We start from the raw sequence: 20,915 nt of genomic DNA on the forward strand, positions 1-20,915 counted from the left end.
AGGCATTGATTGACATCAGGGTGTTCCGGGATCGGCTGTAACGCCTCATCCCCACGTCAGCAGCTGCGGGGTCTGTTTAACAGCCCGGGGGAAAGAAGCTGGGGTCTCAGTTACCCAGGGGCAGGTGCTCACAAAACCCGCCCTAACCTCACTGCCGGTGCCGGGCCCCCTCAGCCGCGGGCAAACAAATGAGCGGGCTATGGCGACCCGCCCCAGGCTGCGGCGCGACTAGCAGTCACAGGCAATGCCACCCGGCGCCCCCCAACCATTGCCACTGCGCACGCGCGGCCCAGACTTCCCACCCCATTCCTAGGCACACCGGCCCGCGGCGGTCTTCTACCGTCGACCGTCACGTGACATGACATGACCCACCCACCCCAGCGAGTGATCACCTGAGGCCTGACCCTTTGCTCTCTTGGCAGGGCGAACAGTATGTCATATGATAGATACTGTTAAGAACCAATCAGAAGCCTACAACAATGACAGTTGAACCAGTAAGCGGGCTGGGAGCGGTAAATGGGCGGAGCCGAGTGCAGGAGGCGGGGCTGTTTTCACGTGTGGCGAGTGGCGACCGGGAGCAGCAGGCCCAGAGAGGTGGGTTTCGGGCGGGGGTTACCGTATGGGGGCCGGGCTCTCCCAGCCCGTGCGGGCCTCGCTCCTGCATGATTCCGCCGGGCAGTAACCCATAGTGGGGGGATCCTGGGCAGGGGCACGTGGGCAGGGCCCTGACTTCTTTGGGGCTAAGGGGGGAGAGTCTCAGTTAAGCAGGGACCTGGTCCTCAGCTGTGCACGTCATGAAGGTATAGGAGGGGGATTCTCAGAGGGAGGTTGGTGAAATGCAGATTTAAAAAAAGCACTGCCAATCACCAGGCTACTCTGTGTTCAGGAAATCCAGCAAGCAATGTACCCTGACTCATGTTACTGGGGGGGGGGGCTGTATTCATAAAACCCGGTAATGACCATATTGTTGAAGGTGTCTATGCATCACCTAGCATAATGGGACACTGCTCCTGATCTGAACTGTTGGGTGTTATGTGTATTGTTACTGTGATGTAAATCATGCTGCAAGAGTCCATACTGTCATCATGCTGCAGGAATACTAGTCTCTGTCATCGTGCTGCAAGAGTAAAATACTGAAAAACAAAATAGGTATTATATTCATGGGGATATCCAGAATTTATCATTTAAAATATATTCAGTATAACCAAAGCATTGACAAATAGGTTAGCCAAAAGTTAACTAAAACTCAGGCAAATAAGACTTTTTAGTAAAACTGATATTTCTCCTTCCATCAATCTGATATTATCTTAATTCCTTGCAGAAAGAGACTAGACACCCTAAAAAGCACGTGATGTTATAATCTGAAGCACTGCACTTAACTCACTGCAATTTTTAGTTTGACAGGGAAGAATATTATTGCTGCCAACATACTGTCTCCATAGAGCCAAATCCAGCCCTGGTGTTAGGAAGAGTATTTCCATTGATTTACAGTTGTTTACACCAGGCTTGAATTTGGTCCATAGAAATTCTAGGTACCTGGGCATTCATACATAGAAATTAGATGAAAACATATATTAAGAAATGTTATTGCTCTCCTGTGGGCCAAATAAGGATTATTGCATACTATATTGTCTCCAGTAATTAGTCCAATCTCATTTTAAATTATTCAAGCTGTTGTTCTTTCTCTACTTATATTACAAGTATGTGGCCTTTATATTCTCTCTGTGTTCATCCTAAAATAAGTTTCTTCTTTCACTGTCTCTTTAGTTTTGACCAGCAGTGTGTCAAGACAAATTTGAAATATGAGGAAAATTATGTAGTAAGAGAATACCCTGTGTGTTGAACCCTTGCAGACAATTGGAACTGAAATTGTGGTTGTGAATGTATCTGTGTGCTTTAGTGTGAGGAATGAAGAGAAACAATTGGAGAAGTAAAGAAAAGGAGGGGTGGAGCAATCGCAGACAAACCCACCATCCCAACCACTACAGAAGACCCAACCATTGTAGCTTTACTGAAAGGCAAGTGTACACCGCTTAATACTTTATCTGTGGGCTTTAAGACAGTTCACAAAGGTAGTATGGGGGAAGGAAGGTTGGGATTTTGGGGGTGGTGGGGTTTTTTTGTATTTCTTAATTTGTTTTGTTAATGTTTACTGTAAAATAGGTATGTATTTTCTATTTTTTACAGACTGGGAAACTGAGATAAAGTTTATAGGGATTCTGTTATCTTGAAATCTAGCCCATTTTTACAATAAAAAGTTGTTTACATATTACACCTGCCTTTGTGAGTTTTTCTGATAACTTTTTGTGTCATTAAATTTTTTTCTCTCCCTTGTTGCTATGAGATACTCACTCACACAAATAGCAGGGGAAACTGACTAAGGCTCTAATTCTGCAAACATTATGAACCATTGATTTTATTGGGACTACTCACATGGAAAGTTTTATAATATATATCTCACAGAACTGGAAGGAACTTTGAAAGGTCATTGAGTCCAGTCCCCTGCCTTTACTAGCCGGACCAAGTACTGTCCCTGACAGTGTTGTGTTGTTTTTTTGCCCCAGATCCCTAAATGGCCCCCTCAAGGATTGAACTCACAACCCTGGGTTTAGCAGGCCAAAGCTCTAACCACTGAGCTATCCCTCCCCCTGTGTTTGCAGGATTGGACCCTCATTCTGACTATACAGGGGAAACAGGTTTTAAAAAGGGTTTCAGATTTAAGGGATTTTTGTGTGTGTTAATTGTTGTCCTTTAAGTAACTAATTCAATCCCACACAGCAAGACAGTGGTGGAGCCAGTATTAGAACTAAGAAGTTCCTTGGTTCTAATCCTGTTCTCAGAACACTAAATCATGCAGCCTCTAAGCCAGCTTGACCTACTGCTTTCAGAATGACAGGCTATAAGATCCATTACAGAACTTAGTATGAACAGAAACATTGAGAATTAGCAACACATTATGCATGTAATTTTAAATAGAATCTTAAGAAAATAACCCAGGGAAATTCAACCTAAAGGACCTCGTCAACTTAAAATAGCTTACTGCTGTTTTGAAAGTCTTTTACCTACTGTTATTGCACAAAATAGCTAAGCTCACTGTAATTGAAATAAAGAAGTAATTTTCTCTGATCTCTTCAGTTTTTTTACTTTGTGCATTTCAAAACACTTTGGGTGAAATCCTGGCCCCACTGAAGACAGAACTCACATTGACTTCAGCAGTACCAAGGTTTCACCCATAGTGTCAGTTTCACTGTAGAGATAGTGTGTTTTCCCCTGTTATTTGTGTGGATCTTTTACATAACAACATGGAGGCAGGAAGAGAGCAAATCACAAAAATTGACAAGAAAACTCAGGGCAGTTGTACAATATTAAAAAAAAAAAAAACATTAAAAGTAGTTTCAGGTAAAATTGACTAGATTTTAAGATGATGATGACCTTTTAATGATTATATAATACCTTGAAGATGAAAATGAAGTATTACTATTGTCACATTGTATGTTCATTCTGTGTACATATCCCGTGTATACACAATATACTAACAGCCTTGCCAAATTCTACTCACCTAGGGAAAATCATTGTTTTTAACAAAGCAAAATAGCTTTTTCATTAGAATAATCTTAATCTTACATCTGGGCTGGTAAATTTTCAAGACAATTTTGCAAGCCGGACATAACAGTGCATTATTGTTAGGTGTGAACAAGAGGAACCATGGAACTCACTGAATGCAGACACCAGCAACAGCGGATCCTCTTCTGAAGTATGTCCTAGCTCTCCAGTGCCTGGTAAGGGACCACTGTGTGCAGGGGCCAAAAATCAGCACCTAAACATTGGGTGCATGAAGATAGAAGATCCTGTCATAGTTTACTTTGCCTCTCTAATATCTATAGCCATCTGTGGCAGAAATCTTCTAAAAGTTACGTTATTGAAAGAGTTATGTTAAATAGACAAAGAAAATATAACAATACAACACACCCCTGTGGGATGTGTTGATCCCAGAGCTCAGGCTCCAGTCTGAGTCCAGAAGTCTACACAGCAGTGAAACAGCCCTACAGCCAGAGCCCTGTAAGTCCATGTCAGCTGGCACAGACCAGCTGCAGGTTTTTCTTTGCTGTGTAGACGTACCCTGAGTGAGCCAGCGCAGTCCACAATTGAAATGTCTCATGGATTGTAGGTATCTAAGCCTTTGATTTGGGAAGTGTAATTAGGAAAAGGTGTTTGTCCTGGGGAAAGGGATTGCTGCTTTTATGTTTGGTCGATGATCAGTTGTCCATTGTTCTTGGTGTTTGGGGCATCCTAAAAAAAAATTTTTTTGTCAGCAGTGTGTCTTTTGTGACTTATTTATGTTCAAGAAGAGTGGGCCATGTCTTTGTCTGGAGCACCTTTCCCTGTATTTCCCCACTTCTGTTTGCTGAATTCAATCTCCATTACAGCTGGTCTCCCTCTCCATATCCCTGTAATGACATTTCCTCTACAGATAATAGGAGCATGATCTGGCTTTTGCTGAGGTGGCCATAAATGTAATCAATACCTTTCCCCATTTGTGACCTGCCAGTCTGGAAGCAGAAGTTTCTGTGTCCTTTTTGACTTGGAATCCCCAAAGTGGCTGTCTCTTGGCTGCTACTATGGTATTGGGTGAGGTCAAAGGGCAATAGAAAAGGTTTGCTCTCAGTCTGATTTTGTTTGGTATTTACTCTTTATAGAACTACCAGGATTTTACTATGACCCTGAAAAGAACCGCTATTTCCGCCTGCTCCCTGGACATAATAACTACAACCCTCTCACCAAAGAGAGTCTCCAGTACAAAGAGATGGAGTACAAGAGACTGAAGCTCTTAGAAGAGGAGGAAATGCAAAAGAAGGTGGGTTCTGTCTCTGAAATTTCATTTAAACTTTACTGTGCTGTGACCCAAGACACCAGGATGGGTTACAGGTTATAAAACCCTCCAGTTTCAGCTTTGGCATAATCGCCTCTAATGCTTGATGTTCAAGGTCAAATATCCAAACATTTGTTCATACCACCCAAAAAAACTATGTTAAGATGGAGTTATGGTTGAGACTACATAATCAGTAATTTAGGGTAAAATACATTACAGGGTTGATGTAATTATCTCAAAACCAAGTAGATAAAGTCAGGAAATTCACAATTAAGGTTAAACTTAAAACCTTAACTCTGCCCTGTCACAGAGTCTTCAAACAGTTCATTGATAAAACTCACTAAAATCTTGTGCATATGCTTTATTTTTTATTTTTAAGGATTAATAGTCCTTTTTTACATTGTGTCCTTTAGCATCTGCTGAAAAAAAAACTTCTATGAAGAATAAAAAAAAAAATATGATTAATCCTTAACAATTATTCAAATGTAGCTTAAGGACAAGATTTTAGTAAGTTATGGGAAGTTTGATGTTTCTATGGTTCTGTTACTAAGATCATAGGGCAAAAAAAAGTCTGACACAAGGTTCTAAACTTCTTACAGAGCCCATTTTTAATTTAATTTTAATTCTTTAACTGATTTATTTTTAAGTTTTCCGAACAAATGAATTCTCTGAGAGAGAGTAAATACTATCGTTTGGGGCCAGGATATGCTTCCTTCTCTATGGAGTCAGACCGATGTCTCCATTAAAAAAGTGACTACCTCAGTGGACTAGTTTTCACAGGCACTGTGCACTTGCAGGTCCCATTAATCTCAATGGGAACTGTGGGTGCTCAGCGCCTCTGAAAGTCAGGCTCCAACTACCTGTTTGATTAAAAAGTGACTTTCAATCTACGTTAAGACTACAAAATGGTTTGTAAAAATCTGGTATGCTTTGCCTTGCCCCAGCTCCATGTACTATTCCGTCTTTTGCTTTCATGAGCACTGAAAGTATTCAGCCCAACTGTAAAATGACAAATGGAAAAGCTTGATTATTGCAACATTAAAGTTGCACAGTTAAAATAAAAAAGGAAATGCCAAAGCTAAAGTTTCTATGGCAGCATTAGGTGGCCATATTGTATTTCAGAGTTTTTGATTTAAGATAAGAATTTGAGACATTATTTTGTAGTGAAAATGGTGCATGGATTTCAAACCGCAAGATGAGACAGTCACATAGTATTAAGCAAAAATTGGATAATTATGTGGAATTCAGGAGACTCAAGGGCACTCGGTTAGTTTTGTGTTTGGAAGCAGCCAGACACTATTCTGGAGGTCAAGAGGGAATTTATCCATTGATAATTCGTTTTCCCCCTCAGAGTGGATATTTTGACCTTTTTTTTTTTTTTTAAGGTGGGAAGTGCTTTGTTCTCCTTTGAAAAACAGCTTTTAAATGCAAGGGCTTAGGGATAAATTGTTCCCCAAATATCCGAGACATGACGGAACCATGGGCTGCTTTTGATCCTATGCAAGCACATAATTGCACGCTTTCATTTGTTCTTTTTTAATAGAAAACATCCAGAGCTGGATTGAACTCATCGCTTGTCTTACGCAAGAGGCAGTTAGGGTTACTCAGCTCCACCAATTATTGCAGGTAGGATAATTTCAAATCCTTTTTTCACCCTATAAAGTCTGACTGCTAATGTTTCTTTGCCATTAATCTGTAGCGTACCCTGTTGTTCCAGTAAGGGACAGAGCTGGAGAAGCATCAGTAATAGATACAAAAGTATACACTGCCTTTTTGATAAGACAGCCCGTTGTTTTCTGTGCAGCTTTTCCATTACATTTTATGCAGCACATGCCTACAGAATGGCTCATCAAGTCTCCCCTAAAATGACAAGAATTAAGATGCAAAAAAATATTCTCTAATCATCGGGTTTTGAATAGTTTGAGTGCGAAATTTCCCATCCTTAACATAAATACATACTCTCCTGCACTTGATAAGCATATTGTAGAGTTTTCCCTTATGTAAATACACTTTAATGGACCTAGTCTACAGGAAATTTCTCTTTTCCTTAACTTCCATGGCTTCAGTGGTGCAAGTGAGAGTGCTACTGTAGACAGTGTGTCAGCAGATGCCAGCAACCTGCCTTCTGCAGTAGAAGCTGATTGGGAAATTGCATTGGTGGGACAAGGCTGGTGTACGTACAGATGGGGTCCCCGAAGATTATATATGGTGACCTCCTCTGAGTCTTGGGATTTGAAGGTTGCTCGTGCTATACATTGTTGGGGCTGCAACCTGCCAGCTGTTTACCTGCTGCCTAACCTGCTGAGATAAAGAAGCATCTCAATGCCTTTTACCCAGAATTCCTTTCATTGGCATTAAATATCAGCATAGTTAAACATGTTTTCCTTTATAGATTGGTCCACGAATTAAAGGTGAACTGCATGCAGAGGAGGAAGGTAGAGATTCGGAGCCCAGATTCCTCAGTTACTGGAACCAACAATTTTAAACTAATAGTGGTATGTTATGGGCACTTCAGTTTTTAAGGCCAGAGAGCACTTGGCTATAGTTATTTTCTTGTGAGCTCTGGGATTTGTAATAACCCAACATATAGGTTATGTACACTGGGAAATGCTTTTCTTTGTAGCAGATTGTATTGGCAGTTTCTCCTCCCATAAAGAAGGTATTCCAGATTTGGGGAGCTCTGGGGCCAGCTAAGCATGAATATGGTATCTTTTCCCTGTGACCATTCTCCTTTAAGCAGTCTGCACTGACTGTTTTCCACTCTTTTGCTGGAATGAATAAATCCTTGGGTCAAATATTGCTCTGAATTACATATTTATATTGTGGTAGTGCCCAAAATGTGCTGGGTGCTTTCTTAACACCTAGCCTGAAGAGTTTATAATCTGCAAAAACAGAACCAGATGAAGGGTGGGAGGAAAGGTCATGAAAATAATTGACAAGCTCTGCTGGTGAGAGAGGAGGACAGGTAGGTGGGTAATGGAGTATAACAAAAGAGGGAGGAGAAAGGGAAAGCATCAGATTGATGGAGTGAATGGGGGTGGAAGAGTCAAGTCGGTGATTAGAGCAGAGTTTATAGTCCAGAAAGTCTGTGCAGATGTTAAGAGCGACATCATGAGTCTCTGGATCTGAAGGGGGTTTTTGTGGGTTGGGGGAGAACTTCTGATAGCAGAGGCTACCTGGGAAGCTCACCCACACTGAGTCCTGGCTATGTAGATGGGAGTGAGGAGAAGCGGACTGAGAAGCCCTGAACTTACCCCTACTCCATGGCTCCTGCTATGACTGGCGCTGTGGTGTGAAGCGGCTTTCAAGGGCAGGCATCTTACAGAGGCTGCCTTGGAAGCTCCCTGCTCATCCGGTCCATGTAAGTGAAAGCTGTTGAAGCCAATGGGGGTACTGAAAATTTCCACTGGTTTAAACGAGAGCAAAATCTGGAACTCAGGACCAGCACTTTGATTGCAACGGCACCAATCTGATCCAGTAGGGGAAGGAGGCTTTCAAATGACAGAAAAGTCTACATTTACACTGAATGAAAATTCTTTATGCAGGCCTCATTTATGTGCTGGAGCCTGTACTTACTGATTATGCTTCCTCATGACAGCAAGATCTGTCCACAGTGTCATGCCAGAACTCAGCCAATAGGAGACAGCATTCATTATTGTCAGGTGTTGAAGTGGAAATAGCGTATCTTAAATGTTTTTCTAGTGAATCTCTCTAGAATGCAGATGGCCACATACATGCAGTGTCTGTGGTGCAGGTGATGGTGGGAAAGCAAAGTTAATGGATTTCTCATTGTGGACCCAAGCAGACAACCTAAAGCCAGGTCTAATTTAATTGCCCATAGTGATGCACTTCTTTTGCAGGCAGACACAGCTTGTGAGCGGATATTCACTGTGAATGATGTAGAACATGGAGGGTGTAAATATGGTATCATCAACCTCAGTGGCTTAGGGAAGGACTCTCTCACGGTGGAGATGTATGACAACCTGTACTTCACAAACCGCAAGGTACGGTTCTTCCACTGGCTCCTCATCCAGGAGGATTTCCTTCCGTTCTGGAACTCTCAAAATGTTGTACAATGGGATGTGTGAGTAGAAATGAGGAAGTGGGGAGGGTAGGACAGGGTGAAGGAAGAGAGAATGGAAGAATCCAGCAATAAGGAATTGAGTAAATTTAGAATCCACAGAGACCTGAGCTCTGATACTCCTGAATTGCTTTTGGAGAATGGTGTTGCAAAGCAGTCAGTCCAGCACCTTTCATGAGCAGTATATTTCCACAGAATTACTCTTGGCAGCACTTGAAAAGAGAGGCCTAGAGGGATTAATTCTACTGTTGATTTGTTTGCTCTATTTTGTCTTAAGAAAGGGGAAAAAAAAAAAAAAAGCCTCTCTTTGAATTGGAAGAACTTTTAGGACAAAATACGACGACCTGTAGGTGCCCAGTTCCACAGAGAAAAACTGTCTTAGTTAAGAGGTGTGCTGAATGGGCCCATCCAGGTTTGGGGAGACTTTTTTGGGTGCTGACCTTTTTCAGCTTCATGCAAGTACTAGCAAGAGGCTGAAATGCCTGTCTCTCTTTATTGGGCTAGTCATCACTAGTAATTTTCCAGGTTGTTCTTGGCATTCTCCAGTATACTAAGGGTGTGTGCTCAGTTTTTCAGACTTATGTGGAATTTTTGAAAATGCACTTTTCTGAATTACACAGGAGACAGCAAGTATTGGTCTGTCTTGCTTTTGTTTGTAGGTGAATTCTGTGTGCTGGGCATCGCTGACTCATCAAGATTCCCATGTTTTATATCCTTTTTAAAAATAAATAAATAAAGCTTCAGGCTTGCTTCCACTAGACGGCAAATTGCTTCACAAAACAGAACATAAGAACGGCCATACTGGGTCAGACAAAAGGTCCATCTAGCCCAGTATCCTGTCTTCTGACAGTGGCCAATGCCAGGTGCTTCAGAGGGAATGAACAGAACAGGTAATCATCAAGTGATCTGTCCCCTGTTGCTCATTCCCAGCTTCTGGCAAACAGAGGCTCAGGACACCATCCCTGCCCATCCTGGCTAATAGACATTGATGGACCTATCTTCCAGGAACTATCTAGTTCTTTTTTGAACCCTGTTATAGTCTTGGCCTTCACAACATCCTCCAGCAAAGAGTTCTACAGGTTGACTGACAGCCACTTAACAACAAGAAATTTCAAGTACCTGCCTCAAAAGGGCTTAATGGGTCACTGGAAAATAACAAAAGAAGCCCTAAAGCTGAAAGAAAGTATGTTGTTAAGTCATAAGTACACATGGCAGCATTCAGATATATAGTAAGTCAAAAGACAAGGATCTCACAACCTAACCCTCAGAGTTAACACAATGAATAAATTACATCAAATCACTTTTGGGTATAGGGAGGAAATAGCAGGAAGGACAAAGTAATGGGCTGGGGTAGGAAAACTCTCAGAAGAGCTCTTTAAAGTGTTTTTCTCTTGTGAACCTATCAGGGTGTCAGGTTTGGGATTGGCAATGGGGAATGTCTGATTAGAGATTAATGGCAGAATGCTACACAAAAGATGCACATCTTTACCGACGGAGGCATGCTTGGAAGGTGCAGGGACACAAATGGGAGAATGTGAAAGGGGCATGGAAGTGAGGTTGTTGGCAGACAAAGGGTGTGTGCTGGAGTATTAGCAAACAAGGGGAGATGTAGGCAAGTGTTGGATTCTGAAGGCCCTTGAAAGGGAGAACAAGGAGTTCATGAAAATTATTCAGCCAATGGCAAGAAGCCAGTGGATAGCGTGAGGGAGCAGAGTGTCATGGTCATACTACCAGGAGAGGAAGAGGACTTTTCAGAGTGGTGTTTCAGACCTGCACTGAAACAGGCCTGGAGTTTTTACTCTCGCCCATCTATTGATCATAATTTCATCACACTGATCTGGAAAAATAAGTTTAAATTCTGCCCATACCTGTTACTACCTCCAGAGAGCAATGTGATACAACCCCATTTTTAATTTTTTTTTATGCACTGGGAAAGACAGACCCAAAGTAGTTTGGAAAACGTTATTTTTTATGTCTTCACTCTCCAAAGTTCTATATGTGGATGATATTTTATGATCGGAAAAATCAGGAAAGATTTTATTATTCCTCCCAATCTCCTTCCGTATTGGGTAACATTAAATATTAAAACTAGAATCCTAGAATTACAGATCTTGTCCTCTAATTCCTATGAGAGAAGGGGAATGAACACCTCACGGGTGTGATGAGGCTTAATTCATTAGTGACTGTAAATCACTTTAAAGGTCATCCGAGAGGCACTGTTGAAGGACAGAATATTGTGTACCATGCTTCAGAGGCATCTCCTCCCTCTCCCCCCCCCCCCCCCCCCCTGAGTAATTTTATGCAACATGTGCCACTTCTGGGAGAAATCTTGGTTTTCTTTAACAGGCTCCAGCAAGTTGTGCCTCATGGGGATTGCAGAAACTCCAGGCTGTGCCAGTCTGCTTCCAGCATCCTTATTCAGCAACTCTAACCCAGGTAGAATACCTTTCTGTTCTGGTTAGAAGTTGTAGTCTGAAGAGGGCCTAAATGAGGGATGACTTCTGTATTTTCATTCTCTAATACGTTGAGTGGTTTTGTAAGCATCACAAGAATGAATATTAACACTGTGTGATGAAGCCCAAGAACTGATTTGGATAGTAATAACTTTAGGAACTAGTTAACAAGGATCGCTTATGGCACCAGTTGTTAACTGTATGGTACTTGGCAGAAAATGTACTCGCCTATATAGTAAATATTTATCTGGAACTTTTCCTATGTAAGCTATTTGGCCTCCCTTAATACATAGAACCTGGATAGATAGATAGCCCAACAGGTGCTCACTCAAACTATCTGGTCCTTTCAAATGGAGTGAACCAGTGCACAATTGTTCTCCCAGGTATGACCTTTGCCCACAGTAGTTGTTCACATACATTTATTGATGGGACTATTTGAGATGGCAGTCCTCTTGTAGGTCCCTCTGCTCCTCTTCCAGTACTGATCTCCCACCCCCAGCCTATGGCAAGCAAAGTGTATAGTGTCCAGTCATATGAAAACATATGAATATTAAAAGAGAGAAGGTTAAAATAAATTGGCTTTAATTTGATGGGTGTTGCTACATTCCCCTATGTTGTATTTGTGCTGTTCCTTTTCATAAGGGTGGAATCTCCCTTAGTTGACTTAAGTCCTCACTATGCTGCTCTCTCCAGGTCTCTTTGTAGTGTCATTCTCGAATTTTGCTACACCTCTAATTTTTGTGTCCTGTGCAAGTTTGGCCACAGTTAAATTTACATCACAGAAGTGTCTGATGAAGACAAACATGTAAAGCACCTTGATGGGGTGAGAATACATGAGTTATTTCCAGAGGCTTTTTAAAAACAGTCACATAGCATTAGTGCTAACAGGAAGGGTTGTTGTTTGAAGACTGCAGGATGCTTTACCAGTTGACAAAAGTAGTTCTAGGGCAGTGGTCCCCAAACTTTTTCCATTGTGCCCCCCCTTACCCATAATGGAACCTGTCCATGTGTGTGCACGCACCCCGAACTGTGGTCAGGAGCCATGGTCAGTTGCTGAGGCTGGAGCTGTGGCCAGGAACGGGGCTGCAGCTGGCACCTGAGCTGCAGCTGGGGTATAGGGCGGGGCCAGAGCCAAACAAGGGGCAGAGTGGGGCTGGGTGGTGCTCCCTCCCTGCCTCCTGTGGGGGCTGGCCCAAGCCCCGCTGTGTCCCCCTGAATGTTCCTCCACAGTTTGGGGACCACTGTTTTAAGATCTTTTGAAAATCACAGCTTTCAGATACATAAGACACCTGCAGTGTCATCTCTAACCCTAAACTGAGGGCTTGGCATTAACATACTTGTGTGAAGTGAATAAAAACTGCACACTTAGGAATGGTCAGTAGATTTAGTTTTGAACTGGGTTGGGAGCTGAGGGAACAATGCAATCTCGTGTGTTGCTATATAATTAAACTTTGCTAATTCAGCAGACAGGAGGGCCAGTGTAGCATGTTCAAAGCTGTGTTTGTCCAAACAAGAGCTTTCCTCACTTCTCCCCCATTCCTTCCCCCCACATGAACATAATTTTAGTGCCTAATGTGCTACTTTTTGAAAATCCTTATGAATTCTCAGTCAAGGGGAGAGGCAGGGGCATAGACAGGCTTTGGGCTGTTGGGGAAGCCGAAATGGTGTCCTTATTCCAATGCAGTTGTATTAAAGCACTGTGTATACCCAGTTTTTATAAACCTTGCGAATGTGGGTGCATTGTGTAGCTATTTCTTTCAGTCTTCCCTCCCTTCCCCCAGAATCATGCCTATGACTACAGAGTAGTTCTCCATGGCAGTGTTCTTTGGCAATCACTCAAGCATCAGGTAGAGAAATCTTCTGTTTCCAGAAGAAGGGTGGGTAGCAATAGGCCTGTAACTGGGTGGTTTAGTGCACTGGAAGCAGAAAACCTGAATGTTGTAAGTGGTACAGAGGCCTGGTGAAATTTTCTAGGGGCACAATTAACTTGAAGCTTCCTCCCACATCTCCTTGTGGTGCCTGGGGGCTTCACAGTTTGTTCTCGTCCCTATTGCCACTCTTAGGAGATCAGCCTGGAATGCTGTGCAGCTTCAAGATTTCTACTGCCTGGTCCTGTGCTTGGTGCCTGAACCCCCAGGCTGATAACTGCTTCAGCACAGGTAAGCAGGAATGTATTTGTACTACTTCTCAAGGGGAAAGATCACCACCATCATAGCCTCCAAGCTGTATTGCCCAAATGATGGCCATGTATTTGTTTTATCTTTCTCAGGGCTGATGCGACGAGTCCTTGTGACCAATGCAATGACTGGTCATCGGCAGACATTTGGAACAAGCAGTGATGTACTGGCACAACAGTTTGCTACCCAGGTAGAAAGGGACATGGGCCTTTGATTTCTTAGAGAGATGTATGCATTGCTGATTTTGTGGAACCAGCAGCCCTATACTCACTGTGACTACTTTTTGTGGTGGCTTCAGTAGCTGCTCAGTAATGAAGTTGACACTTGATGATGTGGCTGACCATGGAAAAGCAACAAAAATAAGCTACACTGATTTCAAACTCCATTGGAATTGTGGGGTGGGATGGAGGGGGCGGGATCAATTTTGCTAAATAGAAAAGGGTTAAAAAGAAAGTGAAACAACAAATGCAAGGAAGTATAATACGGCTTTGAAGTCATAGTGCCTGTTATCTGAGTATCTTAAAGCACTTCACACACACTAAGTATCTATATTGTTTGCATTTTACAGATGGGGAAAGTAAGGCAGAGAGAGGTTAAATGACTTGCTCAGAGTCAGTTAGTGGCAAAGATGGAACTAGAACTTAAGACTCTCAACTTCTGTTCCCCTGATCAGACCAAGCTTCCATTGCTTTTTTACTGCTAAATGTTTGAAAGCAGAAGGAAAGTCCTAAGTTGGTTGCAATGTTTTGCAACGTGACTATGCAATTCTGTTCTTGTGATCCTCCATGTACAGTGATAATATTCTGGCACTACAATGAAGGACTATCTTAGTACTTGAACCCTTCCTACGAAAGTGGCCACAACTGACTAGAGAAACCTGTCTGATACTGTTAAATGTTACAAGACTCATCTCCCTGCATGTTCTGGTTTGTCTAGACTCCAGTGCTGTACAATGGCTGCCGTTCAGGGGAGGTTTTCAGCATTGACATTCGTCAGCGCAGCCGGAGGGGCCACAGCTGGAAAGCTGTCCGTCTCTTCCATGACTCAGCAGTCACATCTGTGCGCCTTCTCCAAGCTGAGTACTATCTTATGGCAGCAGACATGGCTGGAAAGGTAGAGTTTCTTTTTATGGAAAGCTAGATAGTGTCTCATATGTTCTGTTGGCCATGAAAGACCTGAAAGAGGATGTCTCTGTCTTTAGAGAGTTTTAGTTCTTCTTCGTCCCCTGACCAATCTCTCAAAGCTTTCCCAGCTCACTGATTGGTCAGAAGGAAGTTGTGACTGGTTTGCAGATGTCTGTATTCTCTGATCTTTATTCCTGATCCTAAAAAACACATCAGGAGGAGGGAGAGCTCAGTGGTTTGAGCATTGGTCTGCTAAACCCAGGGTTGTGAGTTCAATCCTTGAGGGGGCCAATTAGGGATCAGGGGCAAAATCTGTCTGGGGATTGGTCCTGCTTTGAGCAGGGGGTTGGACTAGATGACCTCCTCAGGTCCCTTCCAATCCTGATATTCTATAATTCTAAGCGCTGGTTTGGACAGTGCTGTGTCAGCGGGAGACACTCTCTTGCCGACATAGCTATCATCACTTGTTGGAAGTGGTTTAATTATGTCCACAGGAGAGCTCTCTTCCATTGGCATAGAGCAGCTACATGAGTGATTTTACAGCGGCTCAGCTGCACAGGTACAGCTGTGCTGCTATAAGCTCACTAGTGTAGACATGGCCTTTGTCTTCTCCAACTGGTGTATGAGCACGAAGCACTGGAACAGCCACAACACGCTCACTCAAGAACTTGGAATTCTACTGGGATTCCCTGACTCAGATGGAGATGCTACTTGCTAGTCAGTGGGTCATTATAAGAAGTCTGATGTAGATCCTCCTGAGCAACTCCACCAGAGAGGATTCAAGAGCTGGGAGATCCACTAAAAAAGATATTTTGATAATGAATTAAAGGCGAATAGGGGCAAATAGAGAATAAAGGAGAGGAAAATGTGGAGTTTATGGAGGAGGTAAAACAGGGAGGACAGGCAGAGAAGACAGATAAGGAGAGAGAAAGGCAGAAAAATACAGAAGTTCATTTTTCCTTTGGCTTCTAACAAGTTGCCAGGGCAGCGTATGGTACCACAAAAGTTGTATTCCATTGCCCCAACTAGCTAGTTCTTGCATCATTCCCTAGAAAAGGGATTAGTAATGCTTAGCACTTCACATTTAGGTCAACATCGGTATGGAACTCCGAGGTGTGAAAAATCCACACCCCGAGCACCATCGCTATGCTGACTTAATCCCTGGTGCAGACGCAGCTAGGTTGACAGAAGAATGTTTCCATCAACATAGTGACTGATGCTCCAGAGATGGAGTTCCTACAGCAGTGGAAAAATCTCTTCCATTGCTGTAGTCTGCATCATGGTTACAGCAGCATAGGTAGGTAAGGCATAGCTGTGCCGCTGTAGTGCCCCCAGTGTAGACATGGCCTAATCAGTTACTCCCCACCACAGCCTTGTGAGTTAAGTAAATAAGCAGTATTATCTCCTTTTTACAGATAGGGAAACAGAGATGGGGGATGGAGTGGTGGTGGTAGAGTGACTTCCCCAAGGCCACCCAACTAGTCTGTGGCAGAGCAAAATTAAAACTCAGTCCTTTGCTCAATCCACTAGACAAGTTGCCTGCAATAAAACAAATGGAACGAGCCTTTCTATAAGTGGTTTCCCACAGCCAGTATCCTAACCGGTGTCTAGATGGTAATTCCAAAACTGAAGGAATTCACTTAGGAGTTTGTAGAACTTTGGGTGTCTACTCCTTTCTCTCCCTATCACCAGCAACAACTGTCAAAAATTTCCCCTGCTTCACTAAAATGGGCTTTCTTCTATTACCATTTCCACTTACAGATAAAGCTATGGGACCTGAGAGCAGTGAAGTGTGTGAAACAGTATGATGGCCATCATAACGAATATGCTACTCTCCCTCTGCAAATAAATGAGGAGGAAGGGCTTGTTACAGCAGGTGTGTCAGCTTTTCCATAGTGCATGTATGTTTGGTTCTCTACACCCAGGTATGTGGGGCATTTGTAGAGATAGGCTATTGGAAATTATGTGGGCATTCATTCCTTTCTGGCTTTGGAAACAGCATAATAAACCACAAGTGTGTAACTCAAAACAAAAATGATTTGGATGCATTTTAATTATGAGGATGGTCCTCTGGGTTTCAAAAGAGATGCTCCAGCCAGTAGGATTTCTCAGTCAAAAGTTAGGAAAGACATTGAAAGACAAAATGAAAGAGAGAGAATGGCAAGTGTCTGATTTAGAAGTAAAAGAAAACAGTACTAAACCTTTTCATGAGTCCATAAAAAGGGTAACTAATTTACATAGAAGGATAGATGTCCTGGAAAGTCCTATTAAATAACAGGAGTATATTGGGTCTTTTCTTTGATATCCAAAGGAGACAGTAGGATGAAGGGGAATGTGATGGGATGTGTACCCCACACAGGTTCTGAAGGGATTCATGTGGGCCTGAGAAGTCAGTTAAGATACTTGTCAGCATCTGCAAGAGAGAGCCAGGCTTAACTGATAATGAAGTCCCACTGAGGAAGGGCTGGGTTGTGTTTATAATGCTAGGAAGTTTGTGGCAGAAAGAGGGTGCAGGGAGAGAGCCAGCAGTCACTCTCTGGGGGGATAGGAGAGGTAGGAAGCATCTAGGGAGGCAGCAAAGAATCTGAGGGAGTAGGCCTTGGCTGCCAGCTTACAGGGTCCCTGGGTTTGAGCCCAGAGTAGAGGGAGGGCCTGGGTTCCCCTACCAGCCACCGAGAAAGGTAGGGTGAAACCACCTGTGGTAAGGGGTGTAAGGACAAGAGCCCAGAGATGGAAGGAAGACTACAATAAGGTAATTGGACTACAGTTTGGTTGTACTCTGTCACCCCAAAAGGAGCAGATATAAATATTGTGACCTGGCGGGAGGGCTGAGTTATGGGAAGACACACCACTGTGGTGACAGAGTGCATGTTGCTAGGGGGTGCCACACCAAAAGACAGTTGATACACCATGCCTGGCCACCAGGAGGTACTGCTGCAGTGAAGGGAACCCCTTTACAGGGGGCTATAGAAACACCAAGATATTCCTGAATTTGTTTGCTTTTTCTAGCATTCGCCATAAACAGCACAATTATGGTAAGAGCTTTTTTTTTTTTTTCATTATGATTGATAATAAAGAACCTAGCAGTGGGGATACTGCTTTGGATAGTGACGTACTAAGCTCTATGTTGCCTGATTTTTTGAGATCTTGCCTACAGTTATTTTTATCCATCCTACCCTACGTAGAGTAAAATATTTGAGTCATGTTTTTCCTTTTTGGAGGAGCTCAGGATTTTTTTCATGCATGGATGGAGATGGGCAATGGTTCTTTTGTTATAGTGTATTAAATACCTTTTTCCTCTTCTGGGACCAGAATTTTTCAAAGGTGGTTATGATCATTTATGTGGAAGCATTTCCTTGTCCTGATTTGCAGTGCTTTTTCCTCTCCAGTTGGTCAGGATTGCTACACAAGAATTTGGAGTCTCCAAGATGCCCATCTGCTCAGAATGATTCCCTCTCCACACCCATCCTCCAGGGACTCCATCCCCAGTGTGGTGTTCTCTTCGAGACTCGGCGGCAGACGAGGAGTTCCTGGCCTGCTCATGGCAGTCAAGCAGGATCTCTACCACTTCTCTTACAACTCAGATAATCCATGTTGTCCCTAGACCGGGTATACGGATCTTCCAGCCCCCCTGCATGACTCAAGAGACAACTGTTAGGTGTGGCCTCTTATTGTCACCATTGCATTGACTCAAGCTGTGGTGCTGCCCTGCCTGCTCTGTCTGTGGAGTTTTGAACTTCGCCCAGCAGGCTCAGCAACTTACTACTGTATCTGCTCTAAAACTACCAGGCAGTTGTAAATAAAAGTGACTAACTGTTCCTACAGAGTACAGGTTTTTTTAATTCAGCTGAGAGTTTGGAAGGAAGGATCATTTGTGGGATCTGACTTTCAGCCAGTAGCTGAAACTCATTGGCAAAAGTTGAATAGGAAAAGCTAACTGTTCCACTGACTCTCCAATAAGGGGGAGACATGAAAAGGAAATGGGAGGAGAGCACCCCAGACCGCCCAGAAAGTAAGGCTGCTCTATAATACCAAACAGAGATTGGTTAAAACTGGAACAGTCAGGCTTCCAGGAACACAAGCAACCTCAGAGATTACAGTGAACGTATTTAATATAAGGAGTTCTTTTCATCTCACAGGGCTCCATACTCACTGATATTGTGTAGCGTCTTTCTAGGCCTAGTCACTTTGCTTCTGAGCTCCCCCTCTTTCTACTCCCCATCCCCTTTGATGCTCTCTGCATTCTCCCAACACAGCATGCTGTCCCCCCTTTTCTATGCCATTGTATCTTTGTCTTCAAACGTCTTATTCATACCACCACTTATTGCTGAAATACAAAACTCTGTCCCTGCTAGCACAGTGAAACATTAAGGAGAGTGCTTCCTTTACTGGAAAAAAGTCACTCAGCGGGAAAGTTGTGTCTGGACAAATGCCAGCGAATAAATATATGTACAGTTTTTTTGCAAAAACGGACTCAAATTCTCAAATTAACTTTACAGAACAAATAAGTAGGCTAATTCCTTCAGTTACTAATTCTTGGTCTATTTGTGGCTGTTTGTTGAGAATATTTGCAGTTTGCAATTCATGTTTTGTTTGGTTATATACTTAAATCATTGAGATTTTTTTATTTGTTTTTCAGTTGGATTGGGTAAATGATTTCCATATCCAGTACGACTTGGTACAAATGGTGACTATTACCATGTACTGTTCAATTGAGAATTGGCTTTTGGAGTATTTGAAGTTTAAAATGTCTTTTGTAGAGGCATTTCTGCTAGTACCCCCTGAGCTGCTTGAACGTTTGTCGAAAGCAAAATAAACAGGGGGTTAGGAACTCCATTGAATCAAAATTCATTCTTGAATTTAAAGCAGTACATTTAGAACCCCCTTCCCCACTGTTCTCCCAGCTGTAGTCAAGACCCTCATCCTAGATAGGATAATGATCCTGGATTATTTGTGTACCATTGATGTGGGAACACCAGCTAAAACAAGTGTGGCAGGAAGGCATCTTGTTTTTTTCCAGTGCTTTCTTCACTCCCCTTCAGCAAAGCCCATTAAATGCAAGAAGCTCAGCTGCTGTGCCTGCTGTTTCCATGAGCTAAGCATTCATGATGAGCCCCCGCACACACATTCATCCCCACCCCCGCCAAAGTCCCTTCAGCTAAGGCTTCTAATTAAGCTTGTGATGGGGGTACAAAAGAAGAGCTGGGAGTGCAGGCCGTGGCCAAGGGCACTGGAATAACCTCTTTTGAGCAGCCAGTAGGTAAGGCAGCTAGAAAAAGAAAGGTCCTAGTGCCCTCCTCCTGCATTCTCAAAATAACCTACTTCCTCTACCCTGATGTCCCAGCAGAGGGACCGTGGTCTAGCAGAAAATACCAGACTGGACCTGGTTCAGTCTCCGTCAGTCAGTAAGGCATGCTTGTTTACTCGCTCATATGTAAATAGAGTGACCAGACAGCAAGTGTGAAAAATCAGGACAGGGGTGGGGGGTAATAAGCGCCTATGTAAGATAAAGTCCCAAATATCGGGACTGTCCCTATAAAATCGGGACATCTGGTCACCCTATATGTAAAGCCCTGCAAATCCGCAGATAATCCACGGACCATTTTTGTGGATCACAGATGGATGCAGATTCAAATTTTGTATCTGCGCAGGGCTCTACTCATATGGAGGAAGATGGGGAAATTTTTAAACTCTGCTTCTCAAACACCAGTTTGCCCAAGGACTAAGCCTATTAGCCCTCATGAAAAATACTTGCACTGCCAGGCTTTCAAAACCACACACATTTAACTTCAAGTAGCTCTCTTCATTTGCCTAATGGAAGTCTAGTGATCAGCTCAAACTCAACATGGCTAAAACGGAGCTCTAAATCTTCCCTTCCCACTATTCCCTTTCTCAATTCCTGTGGATATCACTGTCACCCTGCCTGTCATTCTGGCCTGTAGGTAGCCTCTCTCTAGGTTCTCATATCCAGCCTACATCTAAATTCTGCAGATTCTTTCCACACATCTCCTCTCAGGTACAGCCTTTTCTATCCATTCACAGAGCTAAAACTCTTGTCCAGGCTTTCATATTGCATCTTTATTACTGAAACATTCTTCTCCCTGGCTTGACCAATGCAGTCTTGCCCCTCTCATTACCATTCAATATGCTGCTGCAAAGATACTTTTCCTAGCCTGTCGCTTTGACCATGTTACCCCTCTCTTTGCATCC

At 43.1% G+C, this 20,915-nt stretch overlaps 1 protein-coding gene across 1 annotated transcript; it reads left to right on the forward strand.

Annotated features, from left to right (window-relative positions):
• The first annotated feature begins 470 nt into the window (after positions 1-470).
• DCAF4 (DDB1 and CUL4 associated factor 4) lies at positions 471-18,523 on the forward strand. Its single transcript, XM_054027712.1, has 14 exons — positions 471-594; positions 1,901-2,018; positions 3,688-3,779; positions 4,698-4,855; positions 6,414-6,496; positions 7,263-7,365; positions 8,731-8,874; positions 9,611-9,660; positions 11,308-11,387; positions 13,468-13,563; positions 13,674-13,771; positions 14,518-14,694; positions 16,467-16,581; positions 18,095-18,523. The coding sequence occupies exons 2-14, from the start codon at positions 1,909-1,911 to the stop codon at positions 18,307-18,309; spliced, it is 1,521 nt and encodes a 506-aa protein (XP_053883687.1). The 5' UTR covers positions 471-594; positions 1,901-1,908; the 3' UTR covers positions 18,310-18,523.
• Positions 18,524-20,915: the final 2,392 nt, after the last annotated feature.

This window comes from Malaclemys terrapin, chromosome 4, assembly GCF_027887155.1.
Source record: "Malaclemys terrapin pileata isolate rMalTer1 chromosome 4, rMalTer1.hap1, whole genome shotgun sequence".
Taxonomy (NCBI): Eukaryota; Metazoa; Chordata; order Testudines; family Emydidae; genus Malaclemys; species Malaclemys terrapin.

Bases quoted from the DNA above. Each gene is read 5' to 3' on its own strand.
- DCAF4 (XM_054027712.1), top strand. From the start codon at position 1,909: ATGAAGAGAAACAATTGGAGAAGTAAAGAAAAGGAGGGGTGGAGCAAT. The intron at 4,856-6,413 runs GTGGGTTCTGTC...CTTTTTTAATAG, and splicing joins AGGAGGAAATGCAAAAGAAG to AAAACATCCAGAGCTGGATT. The intron at 13,772-14,517 runs GTAGAAAGGGAC...TGGTTTGTCTAG, and splicing joins CACAACAGTTTGCTACCCAG to ACTCCAGTGCTGTACAATGG.